Source organism: Oncorhynchus tshawytscha, linkage group LG10 (assembly GCF_018296145.1).
Source record: "Oncorhynchus tshawytscha isolate Ot180627B linkage group LG10, Otsh_v2.0, whole genome shotgun sequence".
Taxonomy (NCBI): Eukaryota; Metazoa; Chordata; class Actinopteri; order Salmoniformes; family Salmonidae; genus Oncorhynchus; species Oncorhynchus tshawytscha.
In genome coordinates, this window is record NC_056438.1 from 82,685,464 (window position 1) to 82,712,350 (window position 26,887).

The following is a 26,887-nucleotide window of genomic DNA, read 5'->3' on the forward strand; positions in this document are numbered from 1 at the left end:
AGCTGATTGAGACGTAAGACGACTGACTCAAAGCTGATTCAGACATAAGACAACTGACTCAAAGCTGATTCAGAAATAAGACAACTGACTCAAAGCTGATTCAGACATGAGACGACTGACTCAAAGCTGATTCAGAAATAAGACAACTGACTCAAAGCTGATTCAGACATGAGACGACTGACTCAAAGCTGATTCAGACATAAGACGACTGACTCAAAGCTGATTCAGACATGAGACGACTCAGAGCTGATTCAGACATAAGACGACTGACTCAAACCTGATTGAGACATGAGACGACTCAGAGCTGATTCAGACATAAGATGACTCAAAGCTGTAATCGCAGACAAAGGTGCTTCTACAAAGTATTGACTTAGGGGTGTGATATTTGTATTTATTTTTAAATACTTCTGGGAAAAAAACAACAACATGTTTTCACTTTGTCATTATGTAGTATTGCGTGTAGATGTGTGATAAAACAACAACAACAACAACAACAAAATGTGTGAATACTTTCTGAAAACACTGTGGGTCTGTCGATCATTTCCCTTCTCTTTCAATCTAAAACAAAAAACAAACATCGACTCAGTACTGGTACCCTGTATATATAGCCATGTTATTACCTCATACCCTGCACATCGACTCAGTACTGGTACCCTGTATATATAGCCATGTTATTACCTCATACCCTGCACATCGACTCAGTACTGGTACCCTGTGTATATAACCATGTTATTACCTCATACCCTGCACATCGACTCAGTACTGGTACCCTGTATATATAGCCATGTTATTACCTCATACCCTGCACATCGACTCAGTACTGGTACCCTGTGTATATAGCCATGTTATTACCTCATACCCTGCACATCAACTCAGTACTGGTACCCTGTGTATATAGCCATGTTATTACCTCATACCCTGCACATCGACTCAGTACTGGTACCCTGTATATATAGCCATGTTATTACCTCATACCCTGCACATCGACTCAGTACTGGTACCCTGTGTATATAACCATGTTATTACCTCATACCCTGCACATCGACTCAGTACTGGTACCCTGTATATATAGCCATGTTATTACCTCATACCCTGCACATCGACTCAGTACTGGTACCCTGTGTATATAGCCATGTTATTTTCTCATACCCTGCACATCGACTCAGTACTGGTACCCTGTATATATAGCCATGTTATTACCTCATACCCTGCACATCGACTCAGTACTGGTACCCTGTGTATATAGCCATGTTATTACCTCATACCCTGCACATCGACTCAGTACTGGTACCCTGTATATATAGCCATGTTATTACCTCATACCCCTGCACATCGACTCAGTACTGGTACCCTGTGTATATAACCATGTTATTACCTCATACCCTGCACATCGACTCAGTACTGGTACCCTGTATATATAGCCATGTTATTACCTCATACCCTGCACATCGACTCAGTACTGGTACCCTGTATATATAGCCATGTTATTACCTCATACCCTGCACATCGACTCAGTACTGGTACCCTGTGTATATAACCAGGTTATTACCTCATACCGTGCACATCGACTCAGTACTGGTACCCTGTGTATATAGCCATGTTATTACCTCATACCCTGCACATCGACTCAGTACTGGTACCCTGTGTATATAACCATGTTATTACCTCATACCCTGCACATCGACTCAGTACTGGTACCCTGTATATATAGCCATGTTATTACCTCATACCCTGCACATCGACTCAGTACTGGTACCCTGTGTATATAGCCATGTTATTACCTCATACCCTGCACATCGACTCAGTACTGGTACCCTGTATATATAGCCATGTTATTACCTCATCCCTGCACATCGACTCAGTACTGGTACCCTGTGTATATAGCCATGTTATTAACTCATACCCTGCACATCGACTCAGTACTGGTACCCTGTATATATAGCCATGTTATTACCTCATACCCTGCACATCGACTCAGTACTGGTACCCTGTGTATATAGCCATGTTATTACCTCATACCCTGCACATCGACTCAGTACTGGTACCCTGTGTATATAACCATGTTATTACCTCATACCCTGCACATCGACTCAGTACTGGTACCCTGTATATATAGCCATGTTATTACCTCATACCCTGCACATCGACTCAGTACTGGTACCCTGTGTATATAACCATGTTATTACCTCATACCCTGCACATCGACTCAGTACTGGTACCCTGTGTATATAACCATGTTATTACCTCATACCCTGCACATCGACTCAGTACTGGTACCCTGTGTATATAACCATGTTATTACCTCATACCCTGCACATCGACTCAGTACTGGTACCCTGTGTATATAGCCATGTTATTACCTCATACCCTGCACATCGACTCAGTACTGGTACCCTGTGTATATAGCCATGTTATTACCTCATACCCTGCACATCGACTCAGTACTGGTACCCTGTGTATATAGCCATGTTATTACCTCATACCCTGCACATCGACTCAGTACTGGTACCCTGTGTATATAGCCATGTTATTACCTCATACCCTGCACATCGACTCAGTACTGGTACCCTGTATATATAGCCATGTTATTACCTCATACCCTGCACATCGACTCAGTACTGGTACCCTGTATATATAGCCATGTTATTACCTCATACCCTGCACATCGACTCAGTACTGGTACCCTGTGTATATAACCATGTTATTACCTCATACCCTGCACATCGACTCAGTACTGGTACCCTGTGTATATAGCCATGTTATTACCTCATACCCTGCACATCGACTCAGTACTGGTACCCTGTGTATATAGCCATGTTATTACCTCATACCCTGCACATCGACTCAGTACTGGTACCCTGTATATATAGCCATGTTATTACCTCATACCCTGCACATCGACTCAGTACTGGTACCCTGTGTATATAGCCATGTTATTACCTCATACCCTGCACATCGACTCAGTACTGGTACCCTGTGTATATAGCCATGTTATTACCTCATACCCTGCACATCGACTCAGTACTGGTACCCTGTGTATATAGCCATGTTATTACCTCATACCCTGCACATCGACTCAGTACTGGTACCCTGTATATATAGTATTACCTCATACCCTGCACATCAACTCAGTACTGGTACCCTGTGTATATAACCATGTTATTACCTCATACCCTGCACATCGACTCAGTACTGGTACCCTGTGTATATAGCCATGTTATTACCTCATACCCTGCACATCGACTCAGTACTGGTACCCTGTGTATATAGCCATGTTATTACCTCATACCCTGCACATCAACTCAGTACTGGTACCCTGTATATATAGCCATGTTATTACCTCATACCCTGCACATCGACATACCCTGCACATCGACTCAGTACTGGTACCCTGTGTATATAGCCATGTTATTACCTCATACCCTGCACATCGACTCAGTACTGGTACCCTGTATATATAGGCATGTTATTGTTACTCATTGTGTTTTTATTCCTTGTGTTATCTTTCTGTTTTTTGTTTTGAGTTTTTTGAGTCAATGTGTCCTATCTGTTCCGCCAGGGATGTTTTCCTTTATGACATAATTTGTAATCAAGGTGTAATTAATTCTTTGTGATTAGTTAGGTATTGAGTAAATAAATAATTAAACAACATTTTGTATTGCTGATTCAACTTGTTAGCCAGGGTTCGTGAAGATAACCAAGAATTTATAACTTTCAGATTATGAGACTGAATTAAGGTGACGATTAATATTGACTGCTATTGATGTAAAATATGACTAGGTCTTTAAGAGTTTATTCGGAAGATAACAGCTCTATAAACACTTTCGTGGTGCCCCGACTCTCTAGTTAATTACATTTACATGATTAGCTCAATCAGGTAATATTAATTACGGAGAAAGGATTTTATAGAATTGCATGTCATATTTATTTTTTTATTTTATTTTTTATTTTACCTTTATTTAACCAGGTAGGCAAGTTGAGAACAAGTTCTCATTTACAATTGCGACCTGGCCAAGATAAAGCAAAGCAGTTCGACAGATACAACGACACAGAGTTACACATGGAGTAAACAAACATACAGTCAATAATACAGTATAAACAAGTCTATATACAATGTGAGCAAATGAGGTGAGAAGGGAGGTAAAGGCAAAAAAGGCCATGGTGGCAAAGTAAATACAATATAGCAAGTAAAACACTGGAATGGTAGTTTTGCAATGGAAGAATGTGCAAAGTAGAAATAAAAATAATGGGGTGCAAAGGAGCAAAATTAATTAATTAATTAAATACAGTTGGGAAAGAGGTAGTTATTTGGGCTAAATTATAGGTGGGCTATGTACAGGTGCAGTAATCTGTGAGCTGCTCTGACAGTTGGTGCTTAAAGCTAGTGAGGGAGATTAGTGTTTGTTTCAGAGATTTTTGTAGTTCAGCATTGGCAGAGAGAACTGGAAGGAGAGGCGGCCAAAGAAAGAATTGGTTTTGGGGGTGACTAGAGAGATATACCTGCTGGAGCGTGTGCTACAGGTGGGAGATGCTATGGTGACCAGCGAGCTGAGATAAGGGGGACTTTACCTAGCAGGGTCTTGTAGATGACATGGAGCCAGTGGGTTTGGCGACGAGTATGAAGCGAGGGCCAGCCAACGAGAGCGTACAGGTCGCAATGGTGGGTAGTATATGGGGCTTTGGTGACAAAACGGATTGCACTGTGATAGACTGCATCCAATTTGTTGAGTAGGGTATTGGAGGCTATTTTGTAAATGACATCGCCAAAGTCGAGGATTGGTAGGATGGTCGGTTTTAAAAGGGTATGTTTGGCAGCATGAGTGAAGGATGCTTTGTTGCAAAATAGGAAGCCAATTCTAGATTTAACTTTGGATTGGAGATGTTTGATATGGGTCTGGAAGGAGAGTTTTACAGTCTAACCAGACACCTAAGTATTTGTAGTTGTCCACGTATTCTAAGTCAGAGCCGTCCAGAGTAGTGATGTTGGACAGGCGGGTAGGTGCAGGTAGCGATCGGTTGAAGAGCATGCATTTAGTTTTACTTGTATTTAAGAGCAATTGGAGGCCACGGAAGGAGAGTTGTATGGCATTGAAGCTTGCCTGGAGGGTTGTTAACACAGTGTCCAAAGAAGGGCCGGAAGTATACAGAATGGTGTCATCTGCGTAGAGGTGGATCAGAGACTCACCAGCAGCAAGAGCGACCTCATTGATGTATACAGAGAAGAGAGTCGGTCCAAGAATTGAACCCTGTGGCACCCCCATAGAGACTGCCAGAGGTCCGGACAGCAGACCCTCCGATTTGACACACTGAACTCTATCAGAGAAGTAGTTGGTGAACCAGGCGAGGCAATCATTTGAGAAACCAATATCACTTAATCCGGCATAGCCAAAGACACGACACTTGGCACACCTGTATTTGGGGAGTTATTTACTTGCTTCCATTCAGCCACAAGAGTATTAGTGAGGTCGGGAACTGATGTTGGGCGATTAGACCTGGCTCGCAGTCGTCGTTCCAATTCATCCCAAAGGAGTTTGATGGGGTTGAGGCCCGAAACATGACAGACGATTTTTATTCGCTATGCGTTCAGCGCTGTCCCGCTCAGCGCCATCCCGTTCTGTGAGCTTGTGTGGCCTACCACTTCGCGGCTGAGCCGTTGTTGCTCCTAGATGTTTCCACTTCACAATAACAGCACTTACAGTTGACCGGGGGGCAGCTCTAGCAGGGCAGACATTGGATTAACTGACTTGTTGGAAAGGTGCCATCCTATGACGGTGCCAAAGTCACTGAGCTCTTCAGTAAGATCATTCTACTGCCAATGTTTGTCTATGGAGATTGCATGGCTGTGTGCTCGATTTTATACACCTGTCAGCAACGGGTGTGGCTGAAATAGCTGAATCCACTAATCCGAAGGATTATATATATAATGTAACTAACTGAATACTGTATATAACTAACTGAATACTGTATATAACTAACTGAATACCGATATAACTTGTTTAAGGAATTTTGTTGCTTCTTCTCATGAGAAAACCATGGAATATTTCTAATGGCTGACCTAGATGTGCAATGACATGCTGACATGACAGATGCTGTGTTAATTTGCCCAGCCAAGATGAAGGAAGTTCAGGTGAATCTGATCATTCATTGACCGACTGTCTTACTGCGTGACTGACTGACTTTCTGTCTGTCTGACTGACTGTCTGACTGCGTGACCGACTGTCTTACTGCGTGTCTGACTGACTTTCTGTCTGTCTGTCTGTCTGTCTGTCTGACTGACTGTCTGACTGCGTGACTGACTGTCTGTCTGACTGACTGTCTTTCTAACTGTCTGACTGACTACAATGAATAACAATAGAAGTGCAACATTAAACCCTTTCTCAGATTTTACAGAGTTAAAAATGTTCATATATGGAAATTCATTAGTCCCTGATCTATATATTTGACTGGGAATACAGATATGCATCTGTTGGTCACAGATACCTTAAGAAAAAGGTAGGGACGTGGATCAGAAAACCAGTCAGTATCTGGTGTGACCATTTGCCTCATGCAGCAAAACACATCTCCTTCACATAGAGTTGATCAGGCTGCTGATTGTGGCCTGTGGAATGTTGTCCCACTCCTCTTCAACGGCTGTGTGAAGTTGCTGGATGTTGGCGGGAACTGGAACGCGCTGTCGTACACGTTGGTAAGTATTCACCCACTGAAGTTGGTTACAACGCTGAACGGCAGTCCGGTCAAGATCCTGGTGAGGACGACGAACACAGATTAGCTTCCCAAGAGACGGATTCTGACAGTTTGCGTAGAGATTCTGTCCAGGTGGCTGGTCTCAGATGATCACAATTACATCAGCTGTCCAAGTGGCTGGTATTGCAGGTGAAGAAGCTGGATGTGGAGGTCCTGGACTGGCGTGGTGACACATGGTCTGCGGCCGGTTGGACGTACTGACAAATTCGACTTTAGAGGCGGCTTATGGTAGAGAAATTAACATTCAATTCTCTGGCAACAGCTCTGGTGGAGATTCATGCAATCAGCATGCCAATTGCACGCTCCCTCAACTTGAGACATCTGTTGTGTGACAAAACTGCACATTTTAGTGGCCTTTTATTGTCCCCAGCACAAGGTGCACCTGTGTAATGACCATGCTGTTTAATCAGCTTCTTGATATGCCACACCTGTCAGGTGGATGGATTATCTTGGTAAAGGAGAAATGCTCAATAACAATTTGTGCACAACATTTGAGAGAAATAAGCTTTTTGTGCATATGGAACATTTCTGGGATCTTTTATTTCAGCTCATGAAACATGGAACCAACACTTGTCATGTTGCGTTTATATTTTGGTTTGGTATAACTTTCTGAATGACCATAGAGAGCTGTTAGGGTCATGTACTGTAGGTCATGTACTGACAGGAAGAGCTGTCAGGGTCATGTACTGTAGGTCTGGTGGTTGACAGGAAGAGCTGTCAGGGTCATGTACTGTAGGTCTGGTGGTTGACAGGAAGAGCTGTTAGGGTCATGTACTGACAGGAAGAGCTGTTAGGGTCATGTACTGACAGGAAGAGCTGTTAGGGTCATGTACTGACAGGAAGAGCTGTTAGGGTCATGTACTGACAGGAAGAGCTGTCAGGGTCATGTACTGACAGGAAGAGCTGTCAGGGTCATGTACTGTAGGTCTGGTGGTTGACAGGGAATACAGACCGTCAGCATTAAGTCCGGTTGATCATTGACATGGATGCTCTGTGCTTCAGAATGAGTATGAGAATCAGAATGATTACTCAGAATGAGTAATGCCTACATGATGATCATTATGATAATGTCACAAAAAAAACACTTCAGGAAAAGGGACATTTCTTTGGATCTGGAGTTTTTCCTTCAGACTATAGAAAAAAAACATCCCTTGATAAAGACCTTTATGGTCCTAAAACCTCCGATACACCTGTACACATCAGATACACCTGTGACTGGTGTTATCCGATCCAGTAAAACCTCAGATACACCTGTGACTGGTGTTATCCGATCCAGTAAAACCTCAGATACACCTGTACACGTCAGATACACCTGTGACTGGTGTTATCCCATCCAGTAAAACCTCAGATACACCTGTACACATCAGATACACCTGTGACTGGTGTTATCCCATCCAGTAAAACCTCAGATACACCTGTACACGTCAGATACACCTGTGACTGGTGTTATCCCATCCAGTAAAACCTCAGATACACCTGTACACATCAGATACACCTGTACACATCAGATACACCTGTACACGTCAGATACACCTGTGACTGGTACACCTCAGTACACCTGTACACATCAGATACACCTGTACACGTCAGATACACCTGTACACGATCAGATACACCTGTACACGTCAGATAAACCTGTGACTGGTGTTATCCCGCCCAGTAAAACCTCAGATACACCTGTACACGTCAGATACACCTGTACAAGTCAGATACACCTGTACACATCAGATACACCTGTACACGTCAGATACACCTGTACACGTCAGATACACCTGTACACATCAGATACACCTGTACACATCAGATACACCTGTACACGTCAGATACACCTGTACACGTCAGATACACCTGTACACGTCAGATACACCTGTACACATCAGATACACCTGTACACGTCACATCAGATACACCTGTACACGTCAGATACACCTGTACACATCAGATACACCTGTACACATCAGATACACCTGTACACATCAGATACACCTGTACACATCAGATAGATACACCTGTACACGTCAGATACACCTTAAATACACCTGTACACGTCAGATACACCTGTACACATCAGATACACCTGTACACGTCAGATACACCTGTACCTTAAATACACCTGTACACGTCAGATACACCTGTACACGTCAGATACACCTGTACACGTCAGATACACCTGTACACACCAGATACACCTGTACACGTCAGATACACCTGTACACGTCAGATACACCTGTACACGTCAGATACACCTGTAAGACCTGAAAATAGTTGTCTAGCAATGATCCACAACCAATTTGACCGAGCTTGAAGAATTTTGAAAAGAATAATGAGCAAATGTCACACAATCCAGGTGTGTAAAGCTCTTAGAGACTCACCAGAAAGACTCAACAGCTGTAATCGCTGCCAAAGGTGGTTCTAACATGTATCGCCTTATGGGAGTGAACACTTACAGCACCAGGATAAAGTTTGGACACACCGACTCATTCCAGGGTTTTTCTGTATTTTTTTACTATTTTCTACACTGTAGGATAATAGTGAAGACATCAAAACTATGAGATAACACATACGGAATCATGTAGTAAGTATAAAAGTGTTAGATTAAAATATATTTTATGTTTTATATTCTTCAAAATGGCCGCCCTTTGCCTTGATGACAGCTTTGCAAACTCTTGGAATTCTCTCATCCAGGGTTGATGAAATAAATGAGATATTTCTGTATTTCATTTTCAATAAATTTGCTAAAATTAAAAATAAAATAAAAACATGTTTTCACTTTGTCATGATGGGGTATTGTGTGTAGATGGGTGAGGGAAAAACAGATGATTCATCTATTTTGAATTCAGGCTGTAACACCAAAAAAATGTGGAATAAGTCAAGGGGTATTAAACCTACATTCTAAAGGCACTGTACTTTTCGAGAAATTTTTAAAATACTTTGAATGTTATTCAATTCCATGTTGGCTCTATGCCTGGAAATGCCATTGTCTGGAGCAAAGGATCCCAATTTCAAACTCTCCAAAAAAAATGTTTAAAATTCTAAAAACGGACAATAATAGATATTAACTGAACAATGATCATATGTAGTTTCTTGCAATAGCCCCCTGTGACTTTAAATACTATTTATCTCAAAACTGTGATGCCTACAAGATGTGTCCGTTGATTTGGTCAACTCTGTTATATTTGTCTAAAATCCTAAATGAATCAGGAATGAGCAGGGCCACCTATACCCTTAAGGACCCCTTAAGGGGGAAAAGGGGGGAACAACTACTTCAAGGTCTCAGAGCGAGTGAGGTTACCGATTGAAAAGCTATTAACGTGCACCACCGCTAACTAGCTAGCCATTTCACATCGGTTACATAAGCCTAATGTTTACTTTATAAATATTTTATGTTCTAAATCTAAAACGTGCTAAAATGCTGACAAATCTCATCGTGCTACAAAACAAAGCAAAAAGAAGTTTGGAGATTTGTATTACATATTTGAATAATCTAATATTAGAATTAAACAATCAATGCCTTTAAACACTTGTTGGACAATTTGCATGCCTTTTGGGTGTGGGTCTGACGTAGTTGAAATAAATCCAGATCGTTGCATTTTATGGGGAAATTAGTACTAAAGTAGGGGGTTATTCTTTAACATGGTGTGACAGCTGATACTTTGGTCTTTCAAAATCAAGACAAATATTTGTGGAAAGAAAGTTGAAATTGTCCCATCTTTTTAAGAATTATTGAGGTTTAAAACAGGACATTTTTCTCTCAGCCTCATGTATAATAAACCAGGTGGTTCGAGCCCTGAATGCTGATTGGCTGAAAGCCTATGTATATCAGACAACAAAAAAAGAAATTTGTACTGTTCTAAATACTTTGGTAACCAGTTTATCATAGCAATAAGGCACCACGGGGGTTTGTGGTATATGGCCACTATATTGCGGCTAAGGGGCAATATCCAGGTACTCTGTGTTGCGTCATGCTTAAGAACAGCCCTTAGCGGTGGAATATTGGCCATATACCACACGCCCTCGAGCCTTATTGCGTAGCCCTTTCCTGCAGTCAAATGACCAAATCGCGCTCTTTTGACCTCATGGGTGGAATGATTAATTAAATATGGCATGAAGGGTGTGGGGTTCTGGCCCTGCTCGGACCTTGCGCCGCGGCCACTAAACTGGCCTGGCATTTGTTTTTATCTTTCTGGAACAGTAGTCACCACCCGGTCGATCGCAATCGACTGGTCGGTCTCCAAGGCATTCTAGTCGATCACCAAACATTTTAGTAAAAAAAACAACAACGATAAAGCCTCCTATTTGTGTTGTTCGTTTCGCGTTGTTGACGGCAGGTGCACTTGATTTAGCAGGCCAAGCGCAGAGAAGGTACAGTGTTCCCATGTTGAAACATTTCACGAGTCTGAAGGTAGACTTCCGCCTCCGAGACCCAGAGAGCAAGTCAAGTGCATCATGTATCATCCCGCTGGCCAGTGTTCCGATAAGCTTCCGTTGTTATTATTATTATCGGATTGTGTCTTTGTTTAATATCGCTGAATATTTCACTTTCTCTGGTCATAGGAGTAACAACATGAATTAGTGCACGAGGCAGAAATAATGCAGTTCGACTTGAGTTTCGCCACCAGCTGGAAGACTGAAGTGTTATCATATATCTACATTATCTAAAAGATCATTTCAAAATGGTCTGAGAAGAACAATTCAAGCATAGCCAATATGCAGTGATAATGTACTGGGCTTGTAGCCTGCTGCACAAAACTCATTGATAAAGAACTGTTTTAATTGGTGAATGTTGCATAGGCTTCTTCATTTGTTTTAAGTCATGTTTTTAATCTGAGCGGTAGATCTCAGCTTGTATTTTACCTCAGAAATGGACCTTAACACAGAAAAGGTAGGTGACCACTGGTCTAGAACTACAAAAGTTGTAAAAAAAAAACCTACCTCCGGTTGACTTAAATTGAACGTCTCAGCTATTTTCCCGTAGAGTTCTTTGACGTTATTAAATCCCTCGATCCTTCCCGTGGGGCTGCCGTGAGCGAGCTGAGTGTGGAACACTAGTTTGGGCCGCAGGTTGGCAGGTGGCGGTGGGAGCCCAGCTCCGTTTACGGTCGACTTCACGGAGCGCCCACCGGTGTGTCCACCGGGCTCCTCATTCTCCACCAGGTTCGAGCTCTCCCTCGACTTGTTCTTCTTTCGTCTCAGTCCTAAAGGCATCGTGTGGCTGCGTCAATAAATCTGTTTCTGGTCTGTTGATAAATCCGGTGGTCTGTCTGTCCGGTTAAAACATTGGAGTGGCTACCTCTTCCACAAATCCTCCTTCCTTCCGCCTTTACCTCGACTAAACTCGACTGACTATCCTTTATCCCCAGGTTCGACTTTGTTCTCCGACAGTGAGTAAGTTGTCAACCCAACACCTGACTCGATCATTAAACAGTAGGTAATATTCAACAGGTAGGTGACGACCGTGTGTCGCGGTGTCTTCCTTGTTCCACGGTCTCTCCGACTGTATAAAACACACAGGCTGCTCCGCGGTGAACAATAGCGACTCTGTCTCAATATGCTGTGCCGGGAAAGGAGGCTTGGTGGGGGCAGGAGTCCTGGCGGTGGGGCCAACACACATCCAAAGGACACATTTTGTTACTAAGTGCTTACAACTGTTACAACTGCTGCGTACAGTTCCTTTGTTGAATGTGTTGATTTTAACTCCCCTCGCCTTATAAATATCTATTGTTTTATTAGCAAATCCTTCAAATGAATCATGTCAATTCATCTGGTTTTGACCTTTTTGCCCGTCCACGACCATTCTCTGACCTTTTTGCCCGTCCACGACCATTCTCTGACCTTTTTGCCCGTCCACGACCATTCTCTGACCTTCCCCATTGGATGAATAAACACTATAAGACTCCAACCACCTGCTTCCTGTGTCTGCATCTGGGTCTCGCCTTGATAGGGAATAGGGTGCACTATATAGGGAATAGGGTGTTCTATATAGGGAATAGTGTGCACTATATAGGGAATAGTGTGCACTATATAGGGAATAGGGTGTACTATATAGGGAATAGGGTGCACTATATAGGGAATAGGGTGTACTATATAGGGAATAGGGTGCACTATATAGGGAATAGGGTGCACTATATAGGGAATAGGGTGTACTATATAGGGAATAGGGTGCACTATATAGGGAATAGGGTGCACTATATAGGGAATAGGGTGCACTATATAGGGAATAGGGTGCACTAGATAGGAAATAGGGTGCACTATATAGGGAATAGGGTGCACTATATAGGGAATAGGGTGCACTATATAGGGAATAGGGTGCACTATATAGGGAATAGGGTGCACTATATAGGGAATAGTGTGCACTATATAGGGAATAGGGTGCACTATATAGGGAATATTGTGCACTATATAGGGAATAGGGTGCACTATATAGGGAATAGGGTGCACTATATAGGGAATAGGGTGTACTATATAGGGAATAGTGTGCACTATATAGGGAATAGTGTGCCTATATAGGGAATAGGGTGCACTATATAAGGAATAGGGTGCACTATATAGGGAATAGTGTGCACTATATAGGGAATAGGGTGCACTATATAAGGAATAGGGTGCACTATATAGGGAATAGTGTACACTATATAGGTAATAGGGTGCACTATATAGGGAATAGGGTGCACTATATAGGGAATAGGGTGCACTATATAGGGAATAGGGTGTACTATATAGGGAATAGGGTGCACTATATAGGGAATAGTGTGCACTATATAGGGAATAGGGTGCACTATATAGGGAATAGGGTGCACTATATAGGGAATAGGGTGCACTATATAGGGAATAGGGTGTACTATATAATCAGTTAACCACACTTAGCTCCTATAAATCTGGCTGAGTGATGTGGTGTCTCCTGGGGGAACGGCTCGTCTCTGTGTTAGTTACACTGTTGATGTGTTAGTTACACTGTTGATGTGTTCGTTACACTGTTGATGTGTTAGTTACACTGTTGATGTGTTAGTTACACTGTTGATGTGTTCGGAACAGACAACCAGTCGTTGGTTACTGCAGCTGAACACACACACGCAGGCAGACAGACAGACAGATGTACACACACACAGACAGACAGACACACAAACAGACACAGACAGATGTACACACACACGCAGGCAGACAGACAGACAGACAGACAGACAGATGTACACACACACGGACAGACAGACAGACAGACAGACAGACAGACAGACAGACAGACAGACAGACAGACAGACAGACAGACAGACAGACGTACACACACACACGGACAGACACACACAGACAGACATACACACACACACAGACAGACAGACATACACAGACACACACACACACACACACACACACATACAGACATACACACACACATACAGACATACACACACACACACAGACATACACATACACACATACAGACATACACACACACACACACAGACATACACACACACAGACATACACACACACAGACATACACATACACACATACAGACATACACACACACACACAGACATACACACACACAGACATACACACACACACACACACAGAAAGACACAGACACACACACACACACAGACACACACACACACACATACACACACACACATACAGACATACACACACACACATACAGACATACACACACACACAGACACACACACACACACACACACACACACATACAGACATACACACACACACAGACACACACACACACACACACACACACACACACATACACACACACACAGACAGACACACACACACACACACACACACACACACACACACACACACACACACACACACAGACATACACACACACGCACAGACAGACACACACACACACAGACAGACACACACACACACATACAGACATACACACACACAGACATACACACACACAGACATACACACACACACACACAGACAGACACACACACACACACACACACACACACAGACAGACACACACACACACAGACACACACACACACACACACACACACACACACACACACACACACACAGACATACACACACACACACACACACACACACACACACACACAGACACACACAGACAGACACACACACACAGACACACAGACACAGACACACACACACACACACACACACACACACACACACATACACACACACACACACACACACACACACACACACACACACACACACACAGACACACACACACACAGACACACACACACACACAGACACACACACACACAGACACACACACACACACACACACACACACACACACACACACACAGACAGACACACACACACACACACACACACACAGACATACACACACACAGACATACACACACACACACACACACACACACACACACAGACATACACACACACATACAGACACACACATACACACACACACACACACAGGCTGTATGTATTTCCTCATGACCTGTACTGGGCTGTTGACACTATATTATTCTATATATATATAATACTTCAGACAGTGTAGTTACAGAACCTGAAGATAAATATCATCAGAGTTTTGTGTTGAAATGATTGTGGCTCTTTCCAATAAACGAGATTTCCAAATGTTTTATTTGTAAAGTACTGTATGCCTTTCAGAGTTACAAATGTTTATTATGAAAATATGTACAGTACTTTGTTTGAACTTTACATTTAATGTGAATCTCCCCCAGAACAATGGGGCCAGTATAAACCACGTCATTTACTTTGTGAACAAACCCCATCGGTCCTCAGATCTCTACATCCTTGTCTTGTGTTACATTATACAGTATATAATCAATGTTACATTCCGTGGCACACACTATGTCTAGTCCCAATCGGCACCCTATTCCCTATATAGTGCACTACTTTAGACCAGACACCACACACACACACACACACACACACACACACACACACACACACACACACACAGGCTCCTATGGGGCCCTATTCCCTATATAGTGCACTACTTTATAATACCAGAGTCCTATTACAGAACTATTCCCTATATAGTTTTGTACTTTAGACCAGAGCTCTTTCTATGGAACCCTATTCCCTATTTGTATAGTGCACTACTTTAGACCAGATGTCCTATGAAAATATTCCCTATGTTTGAACTTTACTTTAATGACCAGAACAATGGGGCCCTATTCCCATATAGTGCACTACTTTGTGACCAGAGTCCTATGGAACCCTATTCCCTATATATAGTGCACTACTTTAGACCAGAGTCCTATGGGGCCCTATTCCCTATATAGTGCACTACTTTAGACCAGAGTCCTATGGAACCCTATTCCCTATATATAGTGCACTACTTTAGACCAGAGTCCTATGGGGCCCTATTCCCTATATAGTGCACTACTTTAGACCAGAGTCCTATAGATCCCTATTCCCTATATAGTGCACTACTTTAGACCAGTCTGATGGGGCCATATTCCCTACATAGTGCACTACTTTAGACCAGAGTCCTATGGGGCTCTATTCCCTATATAGTGCACTACTTTAGACCAGAGTCCTATGGGGCCCTATTCCCTATATAGTGCACTACTTTAGACCAGAGTCCTATGGGGCCCTATTCCCTATATAGTGCACTACTTTAGACCAGAGTCCTATGGAACCCTATTCCCTACATAGTGCACTATGAACAGAATAGGGTTCCATTTGGGACGCACACCAAATCAAATTACACATAACAGAAAGGAACATGAGGTGAATGTGGGAAGGACCCAAATAATCAAAATGTTTACTGTCAAATATTAACACATTTACTTCCACGTATATCAACTTTGCCGCATGCACGGTATTTAGACAAAACACCAAACAGATAAAAAATATGAATTGCACATTCTTTAGAAAGGGCCTCGATCTGTGGACAGTCATCATTGTCCTCATGTGTGAGGAGAGAGGAGAGAGAGAGAGGAGAGAGAGAGAGAGAGGAGGATGAGAGAGAGGAGAGAGAGAGGAGAGAGAGAGGAGAGAGAGAGAGAGAGAGAGAGAGAGAGAGAGAGAGAGAGAGAGAGAGAGAGAGAGAGAGAGAGAGAGAGAGAGAGGAGAGAGAGAGAAGAGAGAGAGAGGCGAGAGAGAGAGGAGAGAGAGAGAGGAGAGAGAGAGAGAGAGAGAGAGAGAGAGAGAGAGGAGAGAGAGAGAGAGAGAGAGAGAGGAGAGAGGAGAGAGAGAGAGAGAGAGGAGAGAGAGAGAGAGAGAGAGAGAGAGAGAGAGAGAGAGAGAGAGAGAGAGAGAGAGGAGAATGAGAGAGAGAGGAGGATGAGAGAGAGGAGAGGAGAGGAGGATGAGAGAGGAGAGAGAGGGGAGGTTGAGAGAGAAAGAGAGAGAGAGAGGAGGTTGAATGAGAGAGAGATAGAGGAGAGATAGAGGAGGTTGAGAGAGAGAGAAAGAGAGAGAGAGAGAGGAGGTTGAAAGAGAGAGAGAGAGAGGAGGAGAGATAAGGATGAGAGAGAGAGGAGATGAGAGAGAGGAGGTTGAGAGAGAGAAAGAGGAGAGAGAGGAGGTTGAAAGAGAGAGGAGAGAGGAGGTTGAATGAGAGAGGAGAGAGACATAAGGATGAGAGAGAGAGGAGAAAGAGAGAGGAGGTTGAAAGAGAGAAAGAGGAGAGAGAGGAGGTTGAAAGAGAGAGGAGAGAGAGAGGAGGATGAGAGAGAGAGATGAGGATGAGAGAGAGGAGAGAGAGAGAGAGAAGAGAGAGAGTAGGTTGGGAGAGAGAAAGAGGAGACAGAGGAGGTTGAAAGAGAGAGGAGAGAGAGAGAGAGAGAGAGAGAAGAAGAAGATGAGGAGAGAGAGAGGTGAGGAGGAGAGACTTCTGTATGTGTAATGTTTACTGTTAATAAAGAGGAGGATGAGAGAGAGAAAGAGGAGACAGGAGGTTGAAAGAGAGAGGAGAGAGAGAGGAGAGAGAGAGAGAAAGAGGAGACAGGAGGTTGAAAGAGAGAGGAGAGAGAGAGGAGGTTGAAAGAAAGAGGAGAGAGAGAGAGAGGAGAGCAAGAGGAGGATGAGAGAGAGAGGAGGATGAGGGAGAGAGGAGGATGAGAGAGAGGAGGTTGAGAGAGATATGAGAGAGAGAGGGTTAGAGGAGAGAGGAGTAAGCTGGCATCCTGATGTCATCACTTTCTATCCACCAGGTATGTGTCTGTCTGTTAGTCTGTGTGTCTCTGTGTTTCTCTGTCTCCCTGTGTGTGCCTGTCTGTCTGTCTGTGTGTGTCTGTCTCTCTCTTTCTCTCTCTCTCTGTCTCTCTGTGTATCTCTATCGCTGTGTGTCTCTGTCTCTCTGTGTGTCTCTGTCGCTGCATGTCTCTGTCTCTCTCTGTGTGTCTGTCTGTGTGTATCTGTCTCTCTCTTTCTCTCTGTCTCTCTCTCTCTCTCTGTCTCTCTGTGTATCTCTATCGCTATGTGTCTCTGTCTCTCTGTGTGTCTCTGTCGCTGCATGTCTCTGTCTCTCTCTCTGTGTCTGTCTCTCTGTCTCGCCGTGTCTCGCCGTGTCTGTCTCTCTGTGTGTCTCTATCGCTGGGTGTCTTTGTCTCTCTATGTGTGTCTGTCTCTCTGTGAGTCTCTGTTGCTGTGTGTCTCTGTCTCTCTGTGTGTCTCTGTCTCTCTGTGTGTCTGTCTCTCTTTCTCTCCGTGTCTCTCCGTGTCTCTCTGTCTCTCCATGTCTCTCTGTGTGTCTGTTCTTCTAGGAAGCAGGTAAATGCCTCTTCAGGACATCCTTGGCGTTGCTGGGGAGACTCTCAGGAAAGTTCACGTCAAACTCCACCACCAGGTCACCTCTCTGCTCGGGGTTCTTGGGTAAGGGGAGGCCCTGTCCTGCTACAGTCTGTCTCATGCCTGGTTTTATCACATCCGTGATCTTCATGTTACACGTCTTCCCGTCTATCGTAGACACGGTCACCGAGCAACCACACAACGACTAGAAGAGGTAAAGGAGAGGGCACATAGTTAATGACATGTGGACAACACACACACACACACACACACAAACCACAAGATACTGTAACTAGATATTATAGCTATGATTGGTCTGTAATCGCCTCCAGATTTGTGGTTAGATTTCCTTGACAGATTGAACATGTGCTCTTCTGGTTTGGTGCTTTGCTAAAATAGGACTTTTCCTTCAAGCAGAAACTATGCTCCATTACTGATAAACAAGGCTGCGATTTAACATCAAGCTATTTTCATTACATGAATAACAAGAGAAGAGGAGAGAGAGAGAGAGGAGAGGAGACAGAGAGAGGAGAGAGAGAGAGGAGAGGAGACAGAGAGAGGAGAGAGAGGAGAGGAGACAGAGAGGAGAGAGAGGAGAGGAGACAGAGAGAGGAGAGGATGAAAGAGAGACAGAGAGAGATAGGAGAGGAGGAGAGACAGAGAGAGGAGAGGAGAGAGACAGAGAGAGAGAGAGAGAGGAGAGGAGACAGAGAGAGGAGAGAGAGAGAGGAGAGAGAGAGAGAGAGGAGGAGAGAGAGAGAGAGACAGAGAGAGAGAGAGAGAGGAGAGAGAGAGAGAGCGATAAGATGATGAGGAGAGAGAGAGGAGAGGAGGAGATACTTCTGTATGTGTAATGTTTACTGTTAATTTGTATTGTTTATTTCACTTTTGTATATTATCTACCTCACTTGCTTTGGCAATGTTTACACATGTTTCCCATGCCAATAAAGCCCCTTGAATTGAATTGAGAGGAGACAGAGAGCGAGAGAGAGAGAGAGAGAGAGAGAGAGAGAGAGAGAGAGAGAGAGAGAGAGAGAGGAGAGAGAGAGAGAGAGAGAGAGAGAAGAAGAGGAGAGAGAGAGAGGAGAGGAGGAGAGGGGAGACAAGGAGACCGAGAGAGAGAGAGAATCTATACACACCCCATAATGACAAAGCAATGACAGCTGTTTCTAAATTTTTGCAAATTTATAAAACAATAAAAATATCACATTTACATAACTTTTCAGACCCTTTACTTAGTACTTTGTTGAAGCACCTTTGGCAGCGATTACAGCATCAAGTCTTCTACGTGTGACAATACAAGTCAGTCGAGTTTGGCTGTGTGCTTAGAGTTGTTGTCATGTTGGAAGGTGAACATTCACCACAGTCTGAGGTCCTGAGCACTCTGGAGCAGGTTTTCTTTAAGGATCTTTCCCTCGATCCTGACTAGTCTTCCAGTTCCTGCCACTGAACAACATCCCCAGAGCATGATGCTGCCACCACCATGCTTCACCATAGGGATGGTGCCAGGTTTCTTCCAGACATGACGCTTGGCATTCAGGCCAAAGAGTTCAAACTTTGTTTTCATCAGACCAGAGAATCTTGTTTCTCATGGTCTGAAAGTCCTTTAGGTGCCTTTTGGCAAACTCCAAGTGGGTTGTCATGTGCCTTTTACTGAGGAGAGGCTTCCATCTGGCCACTCTACCATAAAGGCCTGATTGGTGGAGTGCTGCAGAGATGGTTGTCCTTCTGCAAGGTTCTCCCGTCTCCACAGAGGAACTCTGGAGCACCTGTCAGAGTCACCATCAGGTTCTTGGTCACCTCCCTGACCAAGGCCCTTCTCCCCTGATTGGTCAGTTTGGCCGGGCGGCCAGCTCTAGGAAGAGTCTTGGTGGTTCCAAACTTCTTCCATTTCAGAATGATGAAGTCCACTGGGTTCTTGGGGACCTTCAATGCTGCAGAAATGTTTTGGTTCCTTTCCCCAGATCTGTGCTTCATCACAATACTTTCTTGAACAAAAAATGAATGTAACCTTTATTTAAATAAGCAAGTCAGTTAGGAAGAAATTCTTATTTGCAAGTGTTTTATATTTTGTATTTAACCTTTATATTATTTCAATTTCACCTTCATATACATTGTAGAATAATAGTGAAGACATCAAAACTATGAAATAACACATTTTTTGGTTACATCATGTAGTAACCAAAAAACTGTTAAACAAATCTAAATATATTTTACACTCACAATACTTCCAAGTAGCCACCCTTTGCCTTGATGACAGCTTTGCACACTCTTGGCATTCTCTCATCCAGCTTCACATAGAATTATTTTCTTGAAGGAGTTCCCACATATGCTGAGTACTTGTTGGCTGCTTTTCCTTCACTCTGCGGTCCAACTCATCCCAAACCATCTCAATTGGGTTGAGGTCGGGTGATTGTGGACCATCTGATGCAGCACTCCATCACTCTCCTTCTTGGTCAAATAACCCTTATACAGCCTCGAGGTGCAGTTAACTCTAATGAACTTATCCTCTGCAGCAGAGGTAACTCTGGGTCTTCCTTTCCTGTGATGGTCCTCATGAGAGACAGTTAACTATAATGAACTTATCCTCTGCAGCAGAGGTAATTCTGGGTCTTACTTTCCTGTGGCGGTCCTCACGAGAGCCAGTTTCATCATAGTACCTGATGGTTTTTGTGACTGCACTTGAAGAATCGTTCAAAGTTCTTGAAGTTTTCCGTATTGACTGATCTTCATGTCTTAAAGTAATGATGGACTGTCGTTTCTCTTTGCTTATTTGAGCTGTTCTTGCCATAATATGGACTTGGTCTTTTTACCCAATAGGGCTATCTACTGTATACCACCCCTAGGCCTTGTCACAACACAACTGATTGGCTCAAATGCATTAAGAAGGAAAGAAACTCCACAAATTAACTTTTAAGAAGGGACACCTGTTAATTGAAACGCATTCCAGGTGACCACCTCATGAAGCTGGTTGACAGAATGCCAAGAGTGTGCAAAGCTGTTATCAAGGCAAAGGCTTGGCTACTTTGAAGAATCTCAAATGTAAAATATATTTTGATTTGTTTAACACTTTTTTGGTTACTACATGATTCCATATTTGTTATTTAATAGTTTTGATATCTTCACTATTATTCTACAATGTAGACAATAGTAAAAATAAAGATAGGTAGGTGAGTAGGTGTGAGTAGGTGTGAGTAGGTGAGTAGGTGTGTCCAAACTTTTGACTGGTACTGTAAATACAGTTGTACAGCATCTAAACCAGCCAAATCAATATGTTATTCCACATTGAACCACTTTCTATTGGCAGTGTTTCCCCTTACTATTACTTTGAATAGGCGGCCCACCACGATCCGCCAAGCAAAAACCCATCTCACCTGTCGTAGACTAACTTTCACCGGGTACACGATGTCCGACCCCTCCCTTCTAAAGTGCATGTGGGGCTTGTCCTTGATGACAAACACGATATCAGCAGGGATGGTATTGGGCGACTCGTCTCCTTCTCTGGGGAACGTGATCTTGGTCCCCTCCTTCCACCCTCTCTTAATCTCTATGGTGAGAATCTTATCCTCCGTCCTCATGGTCCGTCCGTCAGGGTTCATCCTCTTCCTGCTGATCTTCATCCTCTTGGTGCAACCATGAAACACTTCCTCCAGCGATACCCGCAGCTCGTGATGGACGGCAGGGTCCTGCTTCCTCCTCTGCTGCCCGCCCAGCCCCACGTGGCGGTCCCGAGGGAACCCATTGAGGTTAAACGAGGTGAAGGAGCCGAACGGGTCGTTGCCGTCTACGTCCATGTCCTCGTCGTCTCCGCCCGGACCGCGCCCGTTAGCCTTGCGTCCGAAGAACATCTCAAAAGGGTTGGCACCGCCGAAGAAGGTGGCGAAGGTAGCATGGGGGTCTCCGTGGAATGTGTAGGATGTGAAGTTGCTGCCCTGGTCATCTGGACCACTACTGGGACCTCCTTTGAGACCTGACAGGAAATGACACTGGAGTCAACAACCATTCAGATAATGCAATGCATTTGACATATTATGTCCTGACACCTGAGTGACAGCAGCTGGGAAACAATGACATCATGTGGATAATGCTGATAACCTACGTATAGATAGCTAATGATGATGACCTTTGTATTTATAGATCATGCAGATAACCTACATGTATTGATAGATAATGCGGATCACATATGTATTGATGGATAATGCTGTTATGCATTGATAGATAACACAGATAATTAATGTATTGATAGATAATGCTGATATGCATTGATAGATAACACAGATAGTTAATATATTTATAGATCATGTTGATATGCATTGATAGATAATGCTTATAATTTATGTATGTATGGATAATGCTTATAATGTATGTATTGAGGGATAATGCTGATGACTTGTGTATCAATATATAATGCTAATATGTATGAATTTATAATGATAAGCTGTGTATTGATAGACAATGCCGATAACAATAGATAATGCTAATATGTATGGATAGATCATGATGATAACCTATGCATTGATAGATAATACCGATAACAATAGATAATGCTAATATGTATTGATAGATAATAATGATAACCTATGTATTGATAGATAATACAGACAACAATAGATAATGCTATCTAGGTATTGATGGATAATTTTTGTATGTATTCACAGATAATGCTGATATGTATTGATAGGCTCTTTTGAGACCTGAGTGACACTGGAGTCAGGAACCATTCAGATAATGCTAATAACTTGCTGTACTATAGGCTACTAGACCTGGGTCATGTACATACATGTAGGCTACATCAACGACTTTGACACCAACGCTTCACTTGAGTTTGCCCGGCTGCCTACAATGGGACCAATGGAATAGTCCTAGTCAATGGGACCAATGGTATAGTCCTAGTCAATGGGACCAATGGTATAGTCCTAGTCAATGGGACCAATGGTATAGTCCTAGTCAATGGGACCAATGGAATAGTCCTAGTCAATGGGACCAATGGTATAGTCCTAGTCAATGGGACCAATGGTATAGTCCTAGTCAATGGGACCAATGGTATAGTCCTAGTCAATGGGACCAATGGTATAGTCCTAGTCAATGGGACCAATGGTATAGTCCTAGTCAATGGGACCAATGGTATAGTCCTAGTCAATGGGACCAATGGTATAGTCCTAGTCAATGGGACCAATAGTATAGTCCTAGTCAATGGGACCAATGGAATAGTCCTAGTCAATGGGACCAATGGTATAGTCCTAGTCAATGGGACCAATGGTATAGTCCTAGTCAATGGGACCAATGGTATAGTCCTAGTCAATGGGTCCAATGTAATAGTCCTAGTCAATGGGACCAATGGTATAGTCCTAGTCAATGGGACCAATGGTATAGTCCTAGTCAATGGGACCAATGGTATAGTTGGTAAAGGACTCATATGTAGGCATTTCAGTGTCTACACCTTTTGTTTACGAAGCATGTGACAAATACAATTTGAGGAGAGGTTTAATAAATTGCCAGGTATGGAAAATCACATTGGGAAAATAATATGGCAAGAAATGGCATTTGGGATCCAGAGTTGGTATAGTTCTAGGCAATGGGGTCCAATGTAATAGTCCTAGTCCTAGTCAATGGGTCCAATGGTATAGTCCTAGTCAATGGGTCCAATGGTATAGTCTTAGTTAATGTGCTGGAATATTTGCCATGCACAGTATTTGATCCAGGTCTGTAGTGTACATAGTATTTGATCCAGGTATATACTGTACATAGTATTTGATCTAGGTAAATACTGTACATAGTATTTGATCTAGGTATATACTGTACATAGTATTTGATCTAGGTAAATACTGTACATAGTATTTGATCTAGGTATATACTGTACATAGTATTTGATCTAGGTAAATACTGTACATAGTATTTGATCTAGGTAAATACTGTACATAGTATTTGATCTAGGTATATACTGTACATAGTATTTGATCTAGGTATATACTGTACATAGTATTTGATCTAGGTATATACTGTACATAGTATTTGATCCAGGTATATACTGTACATAGTATTTGATCTAGGTATATACTGTACATAGTATTTGATCCAGGTATATACTGTACATAGTATTTGATCTAGGTATATACTGTACATAGTATTTGATCCAGGTAAATACTGTACATAGTATTTGATCTAGGTATATACTGTACATAGTATTTGATCCAGGTATATACTGTACATAGTATTTGATCTAGGTATATACTGTACATAGTATTTGATCTAGGTATATACTGTACATAGTATTTGATCTAGGTATATACTGTACATAGTATTTGATCCAGGTATATACTGTACATAGTATTTGATCCAGGTATATACTGTACATAGTATTTGATCTAGGTATATACTGTACATAGTATTTGATCCAGGTAAATACTGTACATAGTATTTGATCCAGGTATATTCTGTACATAGTATTTGATCCAGGTATATACTGTACATAGTATTTGATCTAGGTATATACTGTACATAGTATTTGATCCAGGTATATACTGTACATAGTATTTGATCCAGGTAAATACTGTACATACCCATACACAGAAGAATACATTTATAAGCACATGGCATTATAGCTGAACGTCTCCAGGTCAGTGGATTCCTCCTACCATGGCAAATCTGCTGTTTTCCCATCTGCTATTGAAATTGTTGTAATGCCTTGGGCTGCAAAACAGCTCTATACTGACATGTTCAACTGTAATTGACAGTAATAATAATACAATCTGACAATACATTTGGAAATAATTACTGTTATATATTTCTGACCAACCAAGAGCAATGTCTGCATATTATGGCCACCCCGACAAGAAGGGAAATAGCAGCATATTGGTTTATTATAATAAATGTTACGAATCAATTAAAGGAGAGTGAAATGCTGTTGCCTTCTCTAACCAGTGTGGTTAAAATGTCGGTCTGTATTGGATAATGGCCAATAATATTCCACGCACCTTTTGATGTGTGCGCTCAATGACGGGGTGGGTGACATGACAACCAGAAGAAGACAATAATGAAATGTGGGATATTATCCTACCTTCCTCTCCATACTGATCATATATCTCCCTTTTCTTCGGATCACTGAGGACTTCATATGCCTCGGCGATCTCCTTAAATTTCTCCTCGGCGTTGGCCGCCTTGTTTTTGTCCGGGTGCCATTTCAGAGCCTGTTTTCTGTACGCCTTTTTAATGTCCTCGTCGGCCGCTCCTTTCACTATCCCCAGGATTTTATAATAATCTTTCCCCATAGTTTCCCCGAGGCGGCCCTGCGCTGGAGAGAAGAGAACCCGCTGGTGTTTGACGGACGCTGCCTGTCAGTCAATCCGCTATGAAAATATATCCAGGGGACAGAGACCCCTCTGATATGGCGGCAAGTGGAAAACTTAACCGCTGCTCTCTCTGCAACTCTCAACAATAATATCAGCGCCAGCCACACACTGACACACAGTCAGGCAGTTGAACAGTGAACAGCTACAGATAGATTAAGTAGCCTAGCTACGTTTAGAGTGATTACTCAGAGCTGTGGACCCCGTGATATTTATCCACATCCCGATATAGACACACTTTAAACAGCCGTGGCTCCCCTCCTCTTGCGTCCGACCCCACCGGTATGCTTTCTCTGCTCGCTGGAATCCAGGGGCTCTTTCTAGAACTTAAATGCTGCTGTAGCACGCCATTTCCCATATTCGACTCTTTTTTTTGGATTCATCTGTTGAGGTGCAAAGATTCCGTTTTTTTATGCCTGTTATTTCTGTTTAAACACCCACCTATATGGACTTGGCATCCCAAGTTGAGTGAAAAGAACATTGTAACAGCCTTAGCAGGTTATTATAAGCCTTATAATAAAGGGCTGTGGTTTGGTTAGAGGAGGACAAGTCAGGGAGTCGATTGAATTTAAATGTAGAAATAGTCTGTTTGGTGTCTTTCCATTCAAGTCATCAGCTATGGTGGTAAGAGGATCCAAATCCAGAGGACTGGCCTCAGTCAAATCAAATGTATTTATCAAGCCCTTCTGACATCAGCTGATATATTAAAGTGCTGTACAGAAACCCATCCTAAAACCCCAAACAGCAAGCAATGCAGGTGTAGCCTGTCCAGGCTTATAACCTCTGACCTGTACCTCTGACCTGTACCTAATGAGACAGACACTAACCTCTGACCCATAGGCCTACTTCCAGGCTTATATACCTCTGACCTATAGGCCTACTGTCCAGGCTTATAGACCTCTGACCCGTACCTATCTGACCCGTACCTATATGACCCATACCTCTCTGACCCGTACCTACATGACCCATACCTCTCTGACCCGTACCTACATGACCCGTACCTACATGACCCGTACCTCTCTGACCCGTACCTATCTGACCCCTACCTATA

General features: G+C 42.9%; 2 protein-coding genes across 2 annotated transcripts in view; both read right to left on the reverse strand.

Annotated features, from left to right (window-relative positions):
* gipc2 (GIPC PDZ domain containing family, member 2) overlaps positions 1-12,427 on the reverse strand; it is a 46,569-nt gene extending 34,142 nt beyond the window's left edge. Inside the window, exon 1 of the mRNA XM_042329219.1 lies at positions 11,677-12,427. Coding sequence (XP_042185153.1) covers positions 11,677-11,949 — 273 coding nt within the window. The 5' untranslated portion in view covers positions 11,950-12,427. The remainder of the gene's footprint in view (positions 1-11,676) is intronic.
* A 5,960-nt stretch (positions 12,428-18,387) lies between these two features.
* dnajb4 (DnaJ heat shock protein family (Hsp40) member B4) lies at positions 18,388-26,103 on the reverse strand. The gene is made up of 3 exons (XM_024405970.2): positions 25,548-26,103; positions 21,865-22,460; positions 18,388-18,695 (listed from the first exon to the last, which is right to left on the reverse strand). The coding sequence occupies exons 1-3, from the start codon at positions 25,756-25,758 to the stop codon at positions 18,462-18,464; spliced, it is 1,041 nt and encodes a 346-aa protein (XP_024261738.1). The 5' UTR covers positions 25,759-26,103; the 3' UTR covers positions 18,388-18,461.
* Between the last annotated feature and the right edge of the window lie 784 nt (positions 26,104-26,887).